We start from the raw sequence: 19,686 nt of genomic DNA, 5'->3' as shown, positions 1-19,686 counted from the left end.
TATCCATTCCTACATTTAAGGCCTGCCACATTTTCCAAGAAAAAAAGGTCAGGACAGGGCATTTTATTGTAAATGGAAGAATTAGTTAACTTTTAAAGACAGTTTTCTTGAGAAATGTCAGAGGATTAATACATGAACATTTCTAACTCACTGAATATTTATTAGACTTCATTTACATCAATCATTCAGAATTACAAACAGTGTAGTACTTTATGGTAAATCTGTGTCGGGTAGGCAGTTTTCAAAAACTAAATGCCCATGCTGGAAGAAGACAAGTGAAGGAAACCACCAAGACACAACTCTGGAAGACCTTTTGGCATCTGTGGGTGTGAGTGGACCAACTGGGAATATAGCAACATATTTATTTTTATCTTCATTTTACATACAGTCCCTACTTTTTTATGTGTGGTTGTTTCTGTTCCATTTCTGAAATTAAAGAACTGCTATAAAGAAAAGTGTTAACATTTTACTGATTTTTCAAACTTTGTAGCACAAACGCAAACACCAAACTCTTATAAATATCAGGTCTGGGTGACAGGTTAGGCTGGACGCAAATGTAGGACTCAGACAACAAGCTCTGTAAGTAAAAGCAGTTTACTGAAATAGTAAACGGGGTCCGGTACGCAGTGAGGCAGTCCAACAAGAGTAACAATACCAAAAACACCAAGCAAAGGCGTGGTCGAGAATACACAAAACAGAGCTGGAGAGAAGGCACTAGGCGCATCAATCTGGCAAGGGAGTGAGGCAAACTGAGGAGCTTCACCCAGGTGATGGAGTGCAGATTGAAAGCAGGTGTGTGTGGAACGCTCCAGAAAGAGGGTGTAGCCAGAGAAAGGGAAACACCCACCACCAAGAGCCAGCAGAGACAGACAAGAGAGAAAGGGACAGACAGACCTAATCAGGAAAAACCCCAGCAAGAGAATAAACAAAACAGAGAGTAACTGAAAAACAAATCAAAGCAACGAAATAAAAGCAACCCAAACTCAAATCCTGACAATAAAGGAAAAAATACACAAACATGCAGGAAAACCTGAACAATGCAGACTGATTTGACTCATGATTTCTGAAAATAATAAGAGGTAACTTACTTTGAAATAAATGAAACTCAGAACTGCAGCCTAATAATTTTGAAAAATAAAAATCAGCAGCTTGTATTTTTATTCGGACTAGACTTCATTTCCTCTTTTTTTTTTCTCCTCCTCAGTCATGTTTTGTGCTTGAACATTAAACAACTACATTAAGTCATCTAAAATAAATATCTGTGAAAAATAACAGCCTGTTAAAGTTCAGAGTTCTCAGCTGCTTTATGCGATTTCTGCTTCTGAACGTCACTGCAGAGTTTCTCTACATCAGGTTTATTTTAAACACACGTGTGTGTGTGATTTTTATTCTGTTCATTCATATATTCTCATTTTTAAAAGGAATTTTAACCAATTTATTTCATCTCATGAATTCAGTATAGCTGTCACCGACATGTGCACACGGTGTGAACAGGACGTGGCGACAGAACAGTCCAGAGAGAAATAAAAGCAGCGCTACAGTTTTGTGTTGCTTTTCACTCTGTTCTCAGTACGCCCCCTCCCCTCTCCCTCCTCGCAGCCAGCCGACTCTCACACACACACACACACGCGCACACACACACACACACACGGCTGCAGCGATTCAACCCAGTCATAATTTTAGACAGCTTTAAGCAAAGCCGCCCGCTATTTTTTCGGCGTCTTTTTTGAAAACTGACCACCCAAATGACAGCAGAACGGCTCGCTGCCTAAAGCCTTGGTTCCCGCTCCCGTGAACTTTTAATCCCGTACCGTCCTAATCATGTGATGAATATAAGTTACTTTATTCTTAGTTGCTAACAACTTGTAACTAATAAGTAATGTAACTAGTAAGTAAATAAACTAGCAATCTAACTTGGTTACTCATCTTGTGTGTTTTTTAACCCATCTTGTGTTTTTTTAAGAGCTGACGTAACATGTGAATTTCTCCTCTGTGAGATCAATAAATTTTTATCTTATCTTATCTTACTCTTAAGATTGAGCAATCAGTAAAGTAACCAGCAAAATAACTATTAGTTACTTTTCTGAGTATTTAATCTTAAAAATAATCAAGCCAGATTACTAGTTACTTTAGTATATACATTCGGCAGCTGCCAGCTGTCCACAGCTGCTAATGAAGTAACTGTAAAATGTAACTGTAAAACGTATCTATTAAAGTAACTTTTCAAAGTAACTGTGGGAACACTGCTAACCATGGATTTTATTCTTTCCCCTTCGTGTGGCCAAGCAAAAATTCTTAAAGCATGTTTCCTCTCACAAAAGCATGGAACCGGCCAAGTTTGTGGTTTGTGCCTCGGTATTGCATTGCGCTAAACTAAGCTAACATGCTACCTGTGGGACACTGGCCAGTTTCACTGAGGAAGACGTTTCTATGATCACAGAGTCGGACAGAAAGGCAATGACAAGTGACCGCTGTTAGCAGGACAGCTGTGACATGGACCAGCTTCCAGCCCTTTGAGGTATTGGCTAAGCTGAGCAAAGCCGATGGCTAAGCTAAGCACTACTGGGAGCCCCGGTGTCAGTGACACCGGCAAGTCTGGAGAATGCTGACGGTGTAACATTGTCTGTGGACAACAGAAAGCGCCACACAGTGGAGCAATAATTCTATAGGGCTCCATGTGCGAAAACGCAGAAGTAAAATCAGCAAAGGCACTTTCACAGTATCTAATTTTGTGTATTTTGTGTATTATGTATGTATATTGTGTATGTATGAATGTATGTATGTATTATTCAGTCTTATTGAGATTCATGCAATGTTTTGCTTTTATTTTTTTCTGAATACACCGCGGGTTACAAAGAAGCAGAGATGGAAATATGTTGATCACAAAATAAAAGAATTTGATTTGTAAGGCAAATTAAAGACGTCTAACATTTGGAGACAAAAAACAACCCAGATTGACTGTGTGTACTGGAGTAAGTCATGAAGTGGACTGTAGGTGCACACAGGTGTAGTGACCTTCAGACAGCCAATGCTCAGCACCTGAGATTAAGTCACTTTCATGGCTAAAAATGGGTCTGAATCTGTGTGCATTTTTCAGATGCTGTATGGTTAATTCTAATTTTATCAGCTACATCAGGACTCACACAAGTTAAAGAGTTGGACATAATGATTCATAATCTGGAAAAATTTTTTTTAAAAGATAGTGTTGATTGGAGTGCAATATGCCCTTTAATTACATTAGACATTATATTAAATATTCTGATTAGAGAAAAATATTACTTCTTTGTTTGTTTGCATGCATTTCTCAGGATAGTCAATTATGTAATTGCAAATCCGGGGTGGTAATAATTTTAAAGAGGAGTGTGTACACAAACATCTTTCAAAACAAACAAGGTACAAAAAAGGTACAAAACAGGTTAGACTTCTAACAAGTAAACAAGATTACATAAAGCTATGCATATCGAAATATATACCATAATAAAAGGAAAAATGAATTACTCACACGTGTCGTTTTTTGCTGGACCATGGTGCTTAGTAAGAGGACTGTGTGTTTAATTCCTTGAAAGATCTAAGAACCTTGTGCAGAAACTCTTATCCACTGACAGACTCTGATTAAAGCCGTGGTCACAACCCGCCGTACATGCACATGCGTGCAGTCTACTTGCAAAAACGTGGGCTAAATTTGGAGATCCGTACGTCCTCAATACGAATTTAGGAGCACGCAGACACACGTAGACACGCCGTAGAGGTTTTAGTGCATGCAGAACTTTCGCTGCGGTCAGGCTACGGATTCACCAGCAGTACAGATGACGCACCTTGTGAGTACTGCCTCAGTACGGATTCAAAGCAGCACATTTTCATTCAATTACTACTGAATTAACCAAATCCGTACGGGAGCAGTAGGCTACTCACCACATACTATGGAATTAAATTGTAGGTGTCCGATCTTGAAGACTGTGATACACATATATAAATTAGAATTAAGTTGAAATTTAAAAAGCTGGTAATCAAGTGTGTAGTGAATATATTCCTCTGTCAGTGTTTCACACCTTGTGTGACTTTTCACTAACTCTGATGTGGGGATGCCGACAGACGACGCAGCTTCTCACTTGAACTTGGACTTTATTTCCAAACTTCAGCAACATAGACATTCCACAGCTTCAGTCTGATAACTAGCTGTAACTTTTCGAGGCAAGTAAACACTCGTACAACTGACCGCTGCAGGCTGGACATGCTCATGCATCGCCGACACCAAAAAACATCTGCCGCTCCGGCCCCGCTCATAAAAAAGAAAAGCGACCCCACACACACACACACACACACACACACTGCTTTATTGTCAGCTCTCTTTATCGTTACACTCCTAGAGACATGCGTTGAACGTACTCCCTTCGTCCTCTTGCTACTGCCTCCGTATGTTTTCACAAAAACTTAGTGGCCGTGGCATCCACAGAAAACGTACGGCGAAAAAAAACGCACGGTGGGTTGTGACCGGCGCTTAAGGATGTTTCTGATGACCTGGTGTATTCAAACAACACCGTATTGCACATGGGGACAAGAATGTCTATAGCCCTACAGCAATCAGGTTAAGCGAACCATCCAGCTGGGAGAAAGGCACTGTGGGAAGTATGTCAAATTTCATTCCCTCCCTACAAAGATATTAAGTGCTGAGACAGCCCCATTATTACTTTTCCATCACTTAATAAGCACAGAATTGAAAGGTGCAACTCCTAATGAAAAGCCCTGTGTTCACAATGATGTCTTTTTAAGTTAAAACAAGAGTAAAAGAGATCCAGAAAGGATCCATAAAATATATTACAGAAATAAATCTCTCTCTCTCTCTCTCACACACACACACACACACACACACACACACACACACACACACACACACACACACACACACACACACACACACACACACACACACACACACACCCTGTTAAAGGAATCAGCCACTTACATTGCGAACAATCTGTGCAAAAGTGAACCTGCTCTCATCCTGTATTGAAACAAGTATGGTTACTCCATAGTCTGACACACTACACTATTCACAGAAAAAAAAATAATCACATTAGGACAGACAAGCAAATAGGAGGCACACTGAAGCACACTGAACTAAGATTCAACATATGAGGTCACTGAGTGTGTGGGCCTGCACACAATCCAAAAATCTCAAACAATCTCTCATTAGGACTACTGATTATTTCAGTTAAATTTACATTCTCAAGTATTTTCAATGAGACATTTACTCATTAGAAGAGAGAAGAAGAATGGCAATTGTCTCACATAACCAAAACTGTGTGGCAATAGTTCAATTTCTGCTTGGTTACAAAGAGGTTAGTGCGCTTGGTTTCAGCGCGCAAGGTTCTCGGTTCAAACCCCACCCCTGCCACATTTCTCCATGTAATGTGGAGTTGTGTCAGGAAGGGCATCCGGCTTAAAACCTATGCTAAATCAGCATGCTGACCCACTTTGGATCTGCTGTGATGACCCAAAGTGAAAACAAGGGAGCAGCCAAAGGGACTTACTTTTGTATTTTAGAGTGATGACATTAAAAAAAAATGCACTTTGCTTTAAATTAACATGGTATGCTATAACAGAAGAGAAAGCATGCTTTTAGGTTTGAGTCTACACCTGGTTTTGTGGATGATATTGTACTCACACATAGTCACAACTGTTTCCTTAGAGTGAAAGGAAAGGAAGGAACCCCTAGTGATGTCACAGTGAAGATTTTATCGATTCTGCTTATCAATCCGATTCCTTATCGATTCCCTTATCAATACCTCTTGTGAATCTGTGTACTAAAAGTAGGCTTTACAGGTTTTCTATGTCAAAAAAACATTTTATTGAGTCTTAAAGTAAATAACTATGAAATTGGTCACTGGATCCTTAAATTCTGGGCATAATAAACTCTACATGGTGGATCCTTGATCTCTGGACATAAAGACAGACATCATTGGCATGAACGTCTTTCCATACATCTCAGCTGAGTTCTTGCAGCTGACTGTGCTGCACATCAGGATGTAATTCATAAAGAACGCAGGACATCTCATTTTGGGAGGAAAAAAACGTTTTAGTCGATTGTAGTTTACTGTCTGTATTACAGCATTTGGAAAGAGGTGTCATTTTATTTAAAGTGGCAATTCATTTTGAAGTTATTTCCGAGTGGACTCTGTCTCGGCAGAAAGCTGCGCTGTGATTTGGAGCTGTGCCAACGGAATGAAGGACGATTCTCGTTTCTTGACTGCAACAAGAGTCCCAGTTAGTGACTTTAGAAGCAGACTTGCTGTTGCCAGAATAACACAAATCAAAGAACCAACGAGCCAGCAGATCAAAGCACTGCTTCATTGGGTCACGCTTCAAAGTGGAGTCGTGCTGCAGACGCGACTGATTACAGAGCTGCTGCAGGGTCTATAATCAATGTAGAGAAATGATCATTTTCACGACAAACACCCTCAAAAACAACAGCCGCTCTGAAGCGCCGATAAGGGAACCATTAAGCAAAAAGATTATTGATATCAGTAGATCGAATCATTTCTTAACGATACCTGAAAAGAAGCGGTTCAAATATACCCAACCCTATTTAGGTGTCTCAGCAGGTGATTGCATTGATGATCAGGTGTTTATGTTCAGGAGACAAGCTCATCAGCAAACCCACCTGCTGAAGTGATTGGTTCCAAGGAAAACCTGCCCTCATTGCCGACCCCTGCACTAGCCACCAAGTTCCCATTTAAATATTATTTACTCGAGACTGTTCTCATAAATCATACACCTAACAGCTAGCTTCAGGTACTTAAGAGCTGCCCTGTTACAGACCTTTCATTTTATAATCAATTAGCTCAATCACTTCATGTTGCCCGTAAAGCTTACAATGTTCCAAGCCCCACACACTCAGAGAAATGTGTCAGTACCTGTAAGACAGTTAAATACAATGCCCTAATCCAAGCTCTTTAATGTCATCTATGTGGCTCTCAGCTACAGGAAGCTATGCGATCTCTAGTCTACTGCAGGGAGTCTAACTTACTGAAGCTTCCAACTGTCCGTGTGAAAAAAGAAGACAGGGACAATATGATCATTGGCACATGGCACGTACCAACCCTTGTCTACTGAGTAATGTAAACATTTATGGCCACCTACAGGCAATGGTAACAATGGTAAAGTGCAATAAAGGCGACAAAAAGTGGGTCATACATTCCCTGCACTCATGTTTATAGCTAGCAGGGATAGTCAATTTGTTGTCTGAATCACAAGCTTCCCGCCATCAAAACATGCACATTAAATTCATTCTCTTTCAATGTTCTTGACCAAAGTCATGTCTATAGACCATGGAGTTGGTCACAGATGAGACTTTTGTTTCTATTGTGATAGATGTGTGACCAATCAACTAATGTAGACATAAACGGCAAAAATAAAGTATTCTCCTTCATGAGGGTGCTCTGTCTGATTGGTTGCCTGAAAAGGCACTCCAGTGTGTGTGTGTGTGTGTGTGTGTGTGTGTGTGTGTGTGTGTGTGTGTGTGTGTGTGTGTGTGTGTGTGTGTGAGAGAGAGAGACAGCGTGAGAGAGTGTGAGAGTGAGAGTGAGTGAGAGAGACAGACATACAGACAGACAGACAGACAATACGCTATATGGAGACCGGGGGCTTAGAGGGAGCCTTTGCAGGGAGGTTAAAGAGCCGCAGGTTGCAGACCCCTGCTCCAGGCCATCAGGAGTTTGACCCATCAGCACATTCTTCCTTTTTCATCCTTACCCACAGCAAAGCACCAGCTGAACTGGGTGATCATTCCAGACGGACCATGACGATTTGTGTTTGACATGTCTCGATTGATTTTCTGCATTAGCATTTCAGGGTATGGACTCAACAACCTGTTTTCTCTCAGTGTGAATAAGGTGACTGAAGCAGGAGTAGCTTTCTTCTATTGAAACATTTTTTATCAGTTTTGTCCGTATGCTCAAGTCACACACCTGCCGTTGCTGATCTGACGAGGTGAGAGACGGAGATGATCTGATGACTCGGGCCTCTCTGGTGAACGTGTTTGACTACCTCGCCCATGGGACGGAACAGAATGGTCTGATGTCAGTGAATGTATTTCTGAAATGTCTGAAAACAGGATACATGATAAAATATCATTTAAACACAACATGACCTAAGAGATAAAATAATGATATACAATTTACTTCAGTTGGAATTAATGCTTTTTGGAGATATTACTGTTAGGCTTTAATATAACATTGTCACAGATCCTACAGCCTTGATGTGGCTAACAGACTCACCGTCTCTGTCAGAGTTATTAGCTGAGGGAATGCTGTCATCAAGATCAGGAATGTTGAGCAGTGTGGCTCGTTCATCCCTCTGCACGACCATCTTCAGCTTGCCCTTTGACCTCTCAATCAGCTTCTTGGCATCAATCAGTGATAGGTTCTCCGTAACAGTGCCATTGATCTTGTTGAGGAAAAGAGCCAAACACCAAACAGACATTTTATCTTCACTGCACTGCGTGTCAAGCCTAGTACTGAATCACTACACAAAATAGTGACGGATCAAGTTCTTCCCCCATGCTAACAATTATAATTTTGCAAATTGATGGAAGTTAAAAAATAAGAAGCCGTACAAACAGGTTTACAAATTTATAACAGGTTGTATTTATTGCTGAAACAGCCACAAAACTCTCATGTGCCATAAAGCTATTCTTAACTGTATTTCTAATTTGCCACAAATAACATTTCACTGAGAAGACAGTTCTTGCCTCTCTTCAGATATGATACAATAGAATTTCATTGAATTTACAGAGAAGAAAGACAACCCCTACCCCCAGAGATTGAGGGGATAAAACTCAAAGGAATAAAGGAATGTGTGGTATTTGTGTTGGTGAGGCTGCATACTAATGCATTGTGAGCTCATGCTGTGTGCCACTTTCAGCAGGTCACAAATTACAGCAGCAAATCCCCATCATTAGGCTCTTTCATTCTCCTTACCCATTACTTTTTTTTTAATCATGTTCCCATTATAGTGCAGCAAATAACAGAATATTTACAGAGGAATCCTTCAAATGGTGATACAAGCCCCAAATTTGGCAAAAGTATAACTTAGATATTACTCCTTTGAAAAAACAGACGGGCCACTTAATTTTTCAATAGGTGGCCACATAGGGGTCAACTGAAGAATTACATAGGGGTCAAAATATAAAACTGCTCCAGTCATATTGAAAATTATACCACATTATTTGTCTTATTGTAAAGATTCCAAAAAGGTATAGTTTGGACTATCTATGACTGAATTCTATAGTGTTATGGGGTAAAAACAACAAGAATGGTGACAAAGTTCAGTTTCATTTTGTACAGGGGTCAAAACTTAGAGTTGCTCCAATTTTGTTCAAAGGTGATGCAAATTATTGGTCGAGTTAATAGGGTTTCAAAAAGGAATAGTTTGCACCATGTATCATGCTTAGTTATCACGTTACAGGGTAACATACGAGGTCTATTAGAAAAGTATCCGACCTTATTACTTTTTTCAAAAACCATATGGATTTGAATCATGTTTGATTGCGTCAGCCAAGCTTGAACCTTCGTGCGCATGCGTGAGTTTTTTCACACCTGTCGGTTGCGTCATTCGCCTGTCAGCAGGCTTTGAGTGAGGAGTGGTCCACCCCTCTCGTCGTTTTTTTCATTGTTTAGGAATGGCTCAGAGACTGCCGGTTTGCTTGATCAAAATTTTTTTAGAAACTGTGAGGGACATCAAAGTGGACACCATTCGAGAAATTCAGATGATTTTTGGTGAAAATTGTATGGGCTTCAAAGAGATTACGGAGTGTTACTGTCGCTTTAAGGACGGCCCAGAGCGACTGGTGGTGCGCCGCGCTCCGAAGCCGCCATCGACAGGCTGAGCGACCATTTCATTTCTAAACGGATGGCTGTATGGATCCGTGACCATCGTGTGCAATTTCTCTGGTTATCACAAGAGCTGGACATCAACCATTTTCCGGCAGATTTCACTTTTAACAAGAGATTTTGTCATGGAAAGCAGAGTGGAGGGTTCGCGCGTCACGATGGATTCGCTACTGGAACGAGACAAAACCACCTCCGTTTTGGTCTCACAGGACGGCTTTGAGATGGCGTTCAGACAGCTGTTGGTGGTTTTTCCATCGAGTGATTATCCGAGAAATTGTGGATGTGCCTGGACATGCCAGAACATGTCCTGTGAGGCTTCATCACGGCGTTGCTTTGCGCCATGCGGCACCGCCGCAACGCGCGGAATACCTCCACACGTCTGTCTCAATGTGCCGAAAAAGTGCTGATGTCCACGTCTTTTCACAATTCCTATGCTAGTCAGATGACATCCCGGATAAAACACAGCATCCAGTTTGGAAATGAACGGCACATTCCACTGTTACAGGAGTTTTTGTCATGGAAAGAGGAGAGGAGGCTTCGCGCATCGCAGCGGTGCCGCATGGCGCAAACCAACACCGTGATGAAGCCTCACAGGACATGTTCTGGCATGTCCAGGCACATCCACAATTTCTCGGATAATCACTCCATGGAAAAACCACCGACAGCTGTCTGAACGCCATCTCAATCTTGTCTCGTTCCAGTAGCGAATCCATCGTGACGCGCGAAGCCTCCGCTCGGCTTTCCATGACAAAATCTCTTGTTAAAAGTGAAATCTGACGGAAAATGGTTGATGTCCAGCTCTTGTGATAACCATAGAAATTGCACACGATGATCACGGATCCATACAGCCATCCGTTTAGAAATGAAATGGTCGCTCAGCCTGTCGATGGCGGCTTCGGAGCGCGGCGCACCACCAGTCGCTCTGGGCCGTCCTTAAAGCGACAGTAACACTCCGTAATCTCTTTGAAGCCCATAAAATTTTCACGAAAAACCATCTGAATTTTTCAAATGGTGTCCACTTTGATGTCCCTCACAGTTTCTGAAAAAATTTTGATCAAGCAAAGTGGCAGTCTCTGAGCCATTCCTAAACAATGAAAAAAACGACGAGAGAGGTGGACCACTCCTCACTCAAAGCCTGCTCACAGGCGAATGACGCAACCGACAGGCGTGAAAAAACTCACGCATGCGCACGAAGGTTCAAGCTTGGCTGACGCAATCACACATGATTCAAATCCATATGGTTTTTGAAATAAATAATAAGGTCGGATACTTTTCTAATAGACCTCGTACGTCACGTCATAGAATTCAATGGACGTCAACATTATTTGAGACCAAGCATTCAACACAATCAAAACTATTCCATTTATTAATCCAAGTAACCCAATCAACAATCAGCACTTTTTTTTTACTAAAACTGGAGCAACTTTAACTTTTGACCCCTGTACACCTGAAACTGACCTTTGTCACTATTCTAAAGGTTTTTACCCCATAACTCCATAACATTCAGTTATAGATAGTCCAAACTATACCTTTTTGGAATCTTTATGATCAGACAAAAAATGTGGTATAGTTTTCAATATGACTGGAGCATTTTTATATTTTAACCCCTGTGTAATTCTTCATCTGACCCCTACGTGGCCGCCTATGGAAAATTCAAATGGCCCCTCAGTTTTTTCAAAAGAGCAATGTCTAAGGAGAATTTGTGCTGGATTTGGTGCTTGTATCACCATGTGAAGTACTGTTTCAGTTATTTGATGCACTATTACATATTTTCTTTTGTAAAACCGTTGCAAACATGCCTTGCCTAAAGACGGTTTCTGCTCACCTTAAGCACAACATCTCCTTCTTGGATGTTTCCATCTCTAGCAGCAAGGCTCTCTGGAGAAATATCCTTGACAAAGATGTGGCTCGCTAACCGCAATCCATATTCTGCATTCAGGGGTAATAAGCATAAAAAAAAACAAAAAAAACAAATAAAAGTTGGTCCAAAAACTTGGTCAGTTAGCATGAATAAACTGCTGGTGCCATAACAGTAATACGATGGGCTATATGAGGAGCTTGGAAATTGCTCTGCTCACCTTCATTTTTGCGGGATTTAACAAGCGTGACCTTAGCAGGCCTGGCTGGAGCTGATGAGGATTGTGAGCGTCGATCAGAGCGTGGTGAGATACTCCTTTCCCGCGGTGTACTGTTATCCCGCCTGTTGCTGTTGCTGCGTCTGCCTGTGCCGCCACTTGCTCCTCCGTAGGCACTTAGGCCACCGTGCCCGCTATGGTGCTCATAGCCATCTTCCTCATCACTGTCTTCCTCATGCTCTGACATGGTCTCCCTATCGCCTGGCCGAGACACGGGGATCTGCACTTTCCTTTTTCTCCGAATAGTCTGGGAGTAGAGAGCAAGTTTTAAGCATTATGAAGTCAAACATTATTCTGCACTTGTTTGTGAAATATATTTAACAGTATTGCTAATGGGTGAATATGAAAAAAAAGCCATTTTTGGTTTTCAAGTTAAAAGTTTAACAGAGTTTTAAGATTTCAAGGACTGTCTCGGCTTCTGATTTTTAATCAGTGATTATTTGTAAATTTGTGGTAAATGTTACTGTAAGTGGTACATTCCTTCAATGTTGCAAGGCTGATATGCAGTGAGCATCTCTGCTATTAATGTCTGCATAATCAAAGTATGGGAACAATGAGGAGCCAATCTTGAGGCCGTACAGTGTGGGGCCTATAAATCATGGTGCAAATCCATTTAGGACTTTGTTTCTGTGTAGGCTCTCAGTTGTCCAGGTGGTTTCCATAGTAGAGAAGCTTGAATCTTCGACTGGACTGGGTTGCTTGACGTGAGGACGTTTCGCTTCAAATCACAGAAGCTTCCTCAGCTAAAATTCTTGCTCTGGTAGTCTGACTTCTGTCTTGACTCTTGTAGAGAAGAAATTTAGGACTTGTTTGATCACAAACTACCATTTGCACAGTGCAAAAATTAGAGCAGAAACTAAGGCACTGGGTGAAGAAAGAGTTAGATAGTTTTACCTCATTACTCATGGGTGTTTAATTTTAAGTTGAGAACATAGCAAATAATTAACGAGAGAGTTATCTGTCATTCCTTTTAAGATGCAAATGAGTTAAGCAATTGCACACTGCTACTGAAAGGACACGGTCCAAAATGAGAGCACTTCTGGCAAGACCACAAATTTTTGCTCACAGAATCACCATGCAAAAGACATGGTGCTGGAGGTAAAGTGTCAACAATCACCTGTTGCATTCACAGTATGTGTTAAGATTGTTCACTGACCACTGTGCATGTGTTATGTGCATAAGGTACAGCTTTCAGCTGGTCTTCGAGATGAAGCTCACAATCAAATCCCTCAATGAATGGAAGTACAAGGTCCATCGCTCTACATAGAACCACTGTCTACAAGGTGAGTTACAAACTATTTACTTTAATTCTGTGCAGTGTGACAGATTGAATCAGTGAGCTTTCTTTATCTGTTAAGCTTGGAGTGTGTGATTGGTGCTTGTAATGTGTTTTTCTGTCAAAGCAACTGTTGTTATATATGTTGATGCATTTTCAGTGGACTGCATCTTAGTTTCAACCCAAGTTTAAAGTCTGGATGACCTGTGAAAAATATATCACTCCCATTCATCCCCCAATGTCAAGCAGCATAAAAATAATGTACACACCAGACTTACCCCCAATCTCAATTCTCTTTTGTACCTCTTCCCCTTGGCCCTACCCCTACCCCTACGCCTACCCCTTTAAAACAAGGGGTAAGGTGAAGGGGTATGCCTCTAGTCCTATGAATTGAGACACCCCTCCGCCTTAGGAGAAAAAAAAAAACTGCCGGTGTCAAACTGCCGTCTTCACTTTTTGTTAACATGGCAACCGAAATGCAACTTGTTGCAGTAGCGTGTTTGCTCTTTTTATTTTCTCGCCTTTCTGCGTAAATGCAAAGAAATAGAAGTTGCAGATTTCTTTGACGCATTGCAATCGTGTCATGTTAATTAATTTAATTAATTTGTAAATAATAATAATAATAATAATAATAATAATAATAATGAATATTATTAATAATTGATTAGCAATTTATTAATGTTAATGATACTAGTAATTAATCAATAATAATATTATTTGATTAATCATTAATTGATTGATTAGTAATTAATGAATTAGTAATTAAAATAATTTATGATAATAATTTATTAATTTATATAGCGCCAAATCACGACGAATCACCTCAAGGCACTTCACAAACATTTAAAAGCAGAATAAAATGAAATAAGATTAAAACACAATAAAAAAATTTTAAAACATAAGTAAAAGAAGTAAAATAATAAAAATAATAAAAAAGACACACAATCATAAAATACTAATGATAAAACAGGAAAACTGTTTATTTAAAATAAATAAACACGAAATATATCAGTCTGTGTGCAATGAATGTATACATTATATAAGTTTCACATTTTGAATGGAATTACTGAAATAAATCAACTTTTTCATGATATTCTAATTATATGACCAGCACCTGTATGTATGTTATGTGGCTGCATCTAGTTCTGTTAACCTTATATCTCTTTTTCAAATTCTCCCATTTTTTTGCATCCAGCCCTATTTCCTTTCCTTGACAAATAATAGCAGTCTATTAGGACATCAGGTTATGTTACACATATACATGTGCGTCTGTATATATTTTCCAACTTATTCCCATTGATGAAACTTCTCATTTTCTGCCTGAAAGCTTATTAGGAGTCAAGTGTGTTCAGGGCTCCTGTTTGTTTACTAAATACACACACGTGTTACAGACCTTGAAATCCAACAGCAGGGGTTGATATTATACAAAGATTTATGAACATACAAATTAACATGCTTATCCTTTATCATGATTTCCTCCGTTGTGAGATATAAAAGTGTCTTATCGTAGCGTTTGTGTGTATGTGCATTATAACGCCTCAGCACACGAGCAACGTTACGATATTCTTCAGAACGACAATATACGCAACATGCATCCAGCAGCATACATGCTGCTGTCATAGACAACTGTCTGTAAAGTTTTTTGGCAAGTTATAACTCTCTAAACAGCGTAATTTATAATGAAAGCCACTTCATTTATGCGGCTCTTTCGGCGCCATGTTTGTTTTTTCGGAGAGAGCAGTAAGCTCCTCCTACCCCTCCAAACGGCGTGTGCATCCAGATTCACTCCAAACGGAGGGGTTTATAGCCCTCCGCCTACCCCTCCGCCTGGCTACTAAAAGAGAATTGAGACACCCCTCTGTCTCTCGTGCCCGCGCAAAACGGAGGGGAAGGGGTAAGGGGAATGGCCGAGGGGTAGAATTGAGACTCAGCCTTACTAAAGTTTGTATTTTTCCATGAGTGCTGAATTTTATTCATTTTAATGGCTGTTTCCAATTCAGTTCCAATGTATGTAAAGTGTAAGCAGGGTGTACGCTCATCACAGGATGTCAAGCTGACAACCTAAAGTAGTACTCCACAAAAAAAACAACTTGACTCTAAAAACATACACACTTGAGAGTGCACTTGCAGAAAAACCTTCATCTGTGTCCCACAAAAAAAAAAAAAAAAAAAAAAACCCTGAATCAGCTACAATTTTCAGCTGCCAGAATAACACAGAATAATGGTTTGAAAAACATGACAGTCAAAAACAGTGCCTTGCAAAAGTATTTGACCCCAGCTTTTGAGAAGAGTCTGCTCCACACAGATTTACCACACAGTGCTGTACTGTTTGTATTTCTTCATAAGTGACGTAAATAAAGTCCAGGACATATTCAGTGACTTGGAAATGTTCACGCATCCATTCCCTGACTCATCTGAAGAAAACTGGCAATAAAACTGATTATTTACAGGTATTATACCAAAGGGGTGGATTACTTATGTAACCCATCATCTTGGCTTTTATATTTTTAATTAATTTATATCAAATTGTAGAGATTTTCTTTGGTTTGATTTTAATCAATCAATCAACTTCAACTTTTTTCTTGTATAGCGCCAAATCACAACAAACAGTTGCCCCAAGGCGCTCCACATTGCAAGGCAAGGCCATACAATAATTATGAAACACAGTCTACGTCTAAAGCAACATAACCAAGGGATGGTCCAGGGTCACCCGATCCAGCCCTAACTATAAGCCTTAGCGAAAAGGAAAGTTTTAAGCCTAATCTTAAAAGTAGAGAGGGTATCTGTCTCCCTGATCTGAATTGGGAGCTGGTTCCACAGGAGAGGAGCCTGAAAGCTGAAGGCTCTGCCTCCCATTCTACTCTTACAAACCCTAGGAACTACAAGTAAGCCTGCAGTCTGAGAGCGAAGCGCTCTAATGGGGTAATATGGTACTACGAGGTCCCTAAGATAAGATGGGACCTGATTATTCAAAACCTTATAAGTAAGAAAAAGAATTTTAAATTCTATTCTAGCATTAACAGGAAGCCAATGAAGGGAGGCCAACACGGGTGAGATATGCTCTCTCCTGCTAGTCCCCGTCAGTACTCTAGCTGCAGCATTCTGAACCAACTGAAGGCTTTTTAGGGAACTTTTAGGACAACCTGATAATAATGAATTACAATAGTCCAGCCTAGAGGAAACAAATGCATGAATTAGTTTTTCAGCATCACTCTGAGACAAGACCTTTCTGATTTTAGAGATATTGCGTAAATGCAAAAAGGCAGTCCTACATATTTGTTTAATATGCGCTTTGAATGACATATCCTGATCAAAAATAACTCCAAGATTTCTCACAATATTACTAGAGATCAGGGAAATGCCATCCAGAGTAACGATCTGGTTAGACACCATGCTTCTAAGATTTGTGGGGCCAAGTACAATAACTTCAGTTTTATCTGAGTTTAAAAGCAGGAAATTAGAGGTCATCCATGTCTTTATGTCTGTAAGACAATCCTGCAGTTTAGCTAATTGGTGAGTATCCTCTGGCTTCATGGATAGATAAAGCTGGGTATCATCTGCGTAACAATGAAAATTTAAGCAATACCGTCTAATAATACTGCCCAAGGGAAGCATGTATAAAGTGAATAAAATTGGTCCTAGCACAGAACCTTGTGGAACTCCATAATTAACTTTAGTCTGTGAAGAAGATTCCCCATTTACATGAACAAACTGTAATCTATTAGACAAATATGATTCAAACCACCGCAGCGCAATGCCTTTAATACCTATGACATGCTCTAATCTCTGTAATAAAATTTTATGGTCAACAGTATCAAAAGCAGCACTGAGGTCCAACAGAACAAGCACAGAGATAAGTCCACTGTCCGAAGCCATAAGAAGATCATTTGTAACCTTCACTAATGCTGTTTCTGTACTATGATGAATTCTAAAACCTGACTGAAACTCTTCAAATAGACCATTCCTCTGCAGGTGATCAGTTAGCTGTTTTACAACTACCCTCTCAAGAATCTTTGAGAGAAAAGGAAGGTTGGAGATTGGCCTATAATTAGCTAAGATAGCTGGGTCAAGTGATGGCTTTTTAAGTAATGGTTTAATTACTGCCACCTTAAAGGCCTGTGGTACATAACCAACTAACAAAGATAGATTGATCATATTTAAGATTGAAGCATTAAATAATGGTAGGACTTCCTTGAGCAGCCTGGCAGGAATGGGGTCTAATAAGCATGTTGATGGTTTGGATGAAGTAACTAATGAAAATAACTCAGACAGAACAATCGGAGAGAAAGAGTCTAACCAAATACCGGCATCACTGAAAGCAGCCAAAGATAACGATACATCTTTGGGATGGTTATGAGTAATTTTTTCTCTAATAGTCAAAATTTTGTTAGCAAAGAAAGTCATGAAGTCATTACTAGTTAAAGTTAATGGAATACTCAGCTCAATAGAGCTCTGACTCTTTGTCAGCCTGGCTACAGTGCTGAAAAGAAACCTGGGGTTGTTCTTATTTTCTTCAATTAGTGATGAGTAGAAAGATGTCCTAGCTTCACGAAGGGCTTTCTTATAGAGCAACAAACTCTTTTTCCAGGCTAAGTGAAGATCTTCTAAATTAGTGAGACGCCATTTCCTCTCCAACTTACGGGTTATCTGCTTTAAGCTACGAGTTTGTGAGTTATACCACGGAGTCAGACACTTCTGATTTAAAGCTCTCTTTTTCAGAGGAGCTACAGCATCCAAAGTTGTCTTCAATGAGGATGTAAAACTATTGACAAGATACTCTAACTCCCTTACAGAGTTTAGGTAGCTACTCTGCTCAGTGTTGGTATATGACATTAGAGAACATAAAGAAGGAATCATATCCTTAAACCTAGTTACAGCGCTTTCTGAAAGACTTCTAGTGTAATGAAACTTATTCCCCACTGCAGGGTAGTCCATCAGGGTAAATGTAAATGTTATTAAAAAATGATCAGACAAAAGGGAGTTTTCAGGGAATACTGTTAAGTCTTCTATTTCCATACCATAAGTCAGAACAAGATCTAAAATATGATTAAAGTGGTGGGTGGACTCATTTACTTTTTGAGCAAAGCCAATAGAGTCTAATAATAGATTAAATGCAGTGTTGAGGCTGTCATTCTCAGCATCTGTGTGGATGTTAAAATCGCCCACTATAATTATCTTATCTGAGCTAAGCACTAAGTCAGACAAAAGGTCTGAAAATTCACAGAGAAACTCACAGTAACGACCAGGTGGACGATAGATAATAACAAATAAAACTGGTTTTTGGGACTTCCAATTTGGATGGACAAGACTAAGAGACAAGCTTTCAAATGAATTAAAGCTCTGTCTAGGTTTTTGATTAATTAATAAGCTGGAATGGAAGATTGCTGCTAATCCTCCGCCCCGGCCCGTGCTACGAGCATTCTGACAGTTAGTGTGACTCGGGGGTGTTGACTCATTTAAACTAACATATTCATCCTGCTGTAACCAAGTTTCTGTTAGGCAGAATAAATCAATACGTTGATCAATTATTATATCATTTACCAACAGGGACTTAGAAGAAAGAGACCTAATGTTTAATAGACCACATTTAACTGTTTTAGTCTGTGGTGCAATTGAAGGTGCTATATTATTTTTTCTTTTTGAATTTTTATGCTTAAATAGATTTTTGCTAGTTATTGGTGGTCTGGGAGCAGGCACCGTCTCTACGGGGATGGGGTAATAGGGGGATGGCAGGGGGAGAGAAGCTGCAGAGAGGTGTATAAGACCACAGCTCTGCCTCCTGGTCCCAACGCTAGACAGTCACAGTTTGGAGGATCCCAAAAAATTGGCCAGATTTCTAGAAATGAGAGCTGCTCCCTCTAAAGTGGGATGGATGCCGTCTCTCCTAACAAGACCAGGTTTTCCCCAGAAGCTTTGCCAATTATCAATGAAGCCCACCTCATTTTTTGGACACCACTCAGACAGCCAGCAATTCAAGGAGAACATGCGGCTAAACATGTCACTCCCGGTCTGATTGGGGAGGGGCCCAGAGAAAACAACAGAGTCCGACATTGTTTTTGCAAAGTTACACACCGATTCAATGTTAATTTTAGTGACCTCCGATTGGCGTAACCGAGTGTCATTACTGCCGACGTGAATTACAATCTTACCAAATTTACGCTTAGCCTTAGCCAGCAATTTCAAATGTCCTTCGATGTCGCCTGCTCTGGCCCCCGGAAGACAATTGACAATGGTTGCTGGTGTCGCTAACTTCACATTTCTCAAAACAGAGTCGCCAATAACCAGAGTTTGATCCTCGGCGAGTGTATCATCGAGTGGGGAAAAACGGTTAGAGATGTGAACGGGTTGACGGTGTACACGGGGCTTCTGTTTAGGGCTACGCTTC

The 19,686-nt window shown here is 40.2% G+C and overlaps 1 protein-coding gene across 10 annotated transcripts in view; it reads right to left on the bottom strand.

Moving 5' to 3' along the window:
• Positions 1-19,686, bottom strand: part of tjp1a (tight junction protein 1a) — a 423,741-nt gene that overhangs the window by 76,319 nt on the left and 327,736 nt on the right. For all 10 annotated transcript variants that reach the window (XM_034191454.1, XM_034191483.1, XM_034191493.1 and 7 more), the window contains 4 exons: positions 11,969-12,272; positions 11,716-11,819; positions 8,277-8,445; positions 7,968-8,103 (listed from right to left, as the gene is read on the bottom strand). In XM_034191454.1, coding sequence (XP_034047345.1) covers positions 7,968-8,103; positions 8,277-8,445; positions 11,716-11,819; positions 11,969-12,272 — 713 coding nt within the window. The remainder of the gene's footprint in view (positions 1-7,967; positions 8,104-8,276; positions 8,446-11,715; positions 11,820-11,968; positions 12,273-19,686) is intronic.

This window comes from Thalassophryne amazonica, chromosome 2 (assembly GCF_902500255.1).
Source record: "Thalassophryne amazonica chromosome 2, fThaAma1.1, whole genome shotgun sequence".
Taxonomy (NCBI): Eukaryota; Metazoa; Chordata; class Actinopteri; order Batrachoidiformes; family Batrachoididae; genus Thalassophryne; species Thalassophryne amazonica.
This window is presented reverse-complemented; position numbering and strand designations above follow the sequence as displayed.